This window comes from Haplochromis burtoni, unplaced genomic scaffold, assembly GCF_018398535.1.
Source record: "Haplochromis burtoni strain Fernald_Lab_line unplaced genomic scaffold, NCSU_Asbu1 Contig_4930, whole genome shotgun sequence".
In the NCBI taxonomy this organism is placed as follows: Eukaryota; Metazoa; Chordata; class Actinopteri; order Cichliformes; family Cichlidae; genus Haplochromis; species Haplochromis burtoni.
In genome coordinates, this window is record NW_024587291.1 from 1 (window position 1) to 2,899 (window position 2,899).

The following is a 2,899-nucleotide window of genomic DNA, read 5'->3' on the forward strand; positions in this document are numbered from 1 at the left end:
GAATAGGGGATGTTCTCACTGTTAACGGAGCCGTGCTCAGAATATGGCGTGAGAATCGTGGGACTGTTGTCATTTTCATCCAGGATTAAAACGTTAACAGTCACGTTGCTGCTGAGTGGAGGAACACCAGAATCTGTGGCCTGAACTTCAAACTGGAACGTTTTTAACTCCTCATAGTTAAAAGACTGCAGACTGATTATATCTCCAGTCTTAGAGTTTACATTTACCATTGTCGAGATTGGCAAGGAGTTACTTTTACTCTCAACAATGGAATAGGTTACCTGTCCATTTTGATCAATATCTACATCCAGTGCAGATACTCGTTGCAGAGTAGCTCCCAGTGGACTGTTTTCTTTTAAATATACATTGAACACAGTGTCTGAAAACTTGGGGGGGTTGTCATTAACATCTGAAACATAAACATTAAAATCCTTCGTACTTGTGAGAGCTGGGATTCCATCGTCTTTAGCTGTGATAGTGATATTATATTGAGAATGACTCTCTCTGTCTAGCTGACCATCTACTACCAAGGAGTAGTAATTTTTATAATTCGTTTGTAACTTAAAGGGACTTTCACTTTTAATATCACAATAGACTATTCCGTTTTTACCCCCATCTCTGTCCACAACTGACACAAGTGCAATAGCAGTACCTATTTTTGCATCCTCTTTTACAGTGTTACTGAGGGTGGTTACAGAAATTTCAGGGCTATTGTCATTTAAATCCACTACTTCTATTAATACTTTGCACTGTGCTGTCATTTGAGGAGAGCCTTTATCAGAAGCTTGCACGCGGATTTCAAAAGCCGGGTGCTCTTCAAAGTCAATCTTCCCCTTGACTGTCAATAATCCCGTGTGCTCATCAATTTGAAATATATTGAGAACATGGTCTTGGTCCTTGCTGCTTAGTGAATATGAAATTTCCCCGTTTGGCCCTTCATCACTGTCCGTCGCCGTCACAGTTATCACTGATGTGCCTGGCGGCGTGTTTTCAGTGACACTTGTTTTATACAGTGGTTTGGTAAATATTGGGACGTTATCATTATTGTCTAAGATATTGATTATTAACTGTGAGGTTCCGGATTTCGGTGGTGTTCCGCCGTCTACAGCAGTCAGCGTGAGTCTTATTACTGGTTGTTTTTCTCGGTCTAAAGGTTTCTGGAGGACTAGTTCAGCAGATACGCTCTCTCCTTTATTCACTGCTAATGAAAAGTGTTCATTTGCACTTAATTTGTATATACTGATGCCATTTTTCCCCACATCGGCATCAAAGGCTGACAATACAAGAAATTTAGTCCCGGGTAATGTGATTTCTGCTATTTCAATACTTTGCGAGTCAGTACTGAAAGCTGGATAATTATCATTAACATCTAGAATATTTATTTCTAAGCGATATAGCTTGAGTGGGGCATTTATCACAGCCTCCACGCTCTGTGTGCATTTCGTGGCCTTTCCACAGAGCTCCTCTCTGTCTATCCTATCACTGACAAAGAGAACGCCCGTCTTTAGATTTACCTCGAAATATTTTCTCTTTGATCCGCTAACGATCTGAAACATGCGAGGCTCCAGCTCATGGACATCTAGGTTTAGATCCTTGGCTATGTTTCCTACAGAAGTCCCTCGATTCACCTCTTCTGATATCGAGTACGAGAGCTGCCCGGACGCCGTTTCCGAATAAAAATCCAGCAGGACAAAAAACAAGTATATCACCGCAGGACTTTTGTTAATTGAAGCCATAATCCAAAAAGGGCATGAAACCAACTTTAAACGGGTCCCGTTTATGTCAAATATTGACAGGAAATGTTATCGATTTTCTTCTGTTTCATCCTCAGCGCAGATCATGCTCGAGCCTTTTCTCCGTGCTTCTGTGTTTCTTTGTGTCACAGCCCAACAAGACATCATTACGTTATCAATCTGGGAGGGGCCTCGGGACATGTCTCTGATTTATGGTCTACACCGCCCTCTTATGGCTCTATACACCAATTACAACAGAAACCAAGGGAAAATAAAATAAATGTCATCAGTCCAGTTTTACAGAACCAGAAAACATCTGGTTGATTTGTTAGGAAAATAAAACACTCTTTATATTGTTAGTGTGTAACACTGTCTTATTTATTTGTTTTAATTTTAGAATATATTTGTTTGTTTTTCGCTTGTTTCAGCCTTTAACTGAAATATACCACCTAAGGCGTGAAACCCATTGCGGTGTGTCAAAAACGGCGTATTCACAAAATGTCGCTATCTTTTAGGTATATGCTAAGGGTATATTGAAATAAATTGTAAGGACACAAGCAAAATCTGAGTTATTACAACATCGAGTGAAATGACTGTTAAAGAGCAACAAGGCAACGATGAACGAAAAAATAAACGCAAACAAGAAGGAAACGAACCCTAAAACAATATATATGAAACAATCTGAAAGGAAAATCAAATAAATATTCTCACATGCAGTGATTATATTAATTTTAAACAAAACCACCAAAAGCTCCTTATCCGCATACTGGCTTCTCTTCTGCGGCATTTAAACAGCGAGTTTAAATGGAAAAGACTAGCTTAAAGCTGCGGACAGTTGTAAAGGTTAATCTTTGAAAGCAGGATAAATTAACCGCATGTAGACAAGTTCAATGACGCGCTTCCTTTGTGTAAAATTGTAAGCTGTTATAAACACTGTGTTCTTACCTTTTCTTTGTTAGGTAAAGTCTGAGTACTGGTAAAAGTGTCTCCTCCGTTAATACTGATGAGTTCGCCATCTACAGGTGGAAACGGGGCGGGGAAAACTACTATGTCACTCTTGAGCGTGTCTGAGCTGAAACATACGTCATACTGCTGAGTAGCTTTAGAGTAAGACCAGCTCCCGTCAGGGTGGGTGGTGATCATGGGGGCGCTGTACCTGCTGAAAG

The 2,899-nt window shown here is 40.1% G+C and overlaps 1 protein-coding gene across 1 annotated transcript; it reads right to left on the minus strand.

Moving 5' to 3' along the window:
* Positions 1-5: 5 nt before the first annotated feature.
* On the minus strand, positions 6-2,893 carry LOC102294676 (protocadherin alpha-3; the record flags this gene model as incomplete). Its single annotated transcript, XM_005953515.3, has 1 exon — positions 6-2,893. A coding segment is annotated over exon 1 (1,731 nt), but the record flags the coding sequence as incomplete, so codon positions are not given.
* Between the last annotated feature and the right edge of the window lie 6 nt (positions 2,894-2,899).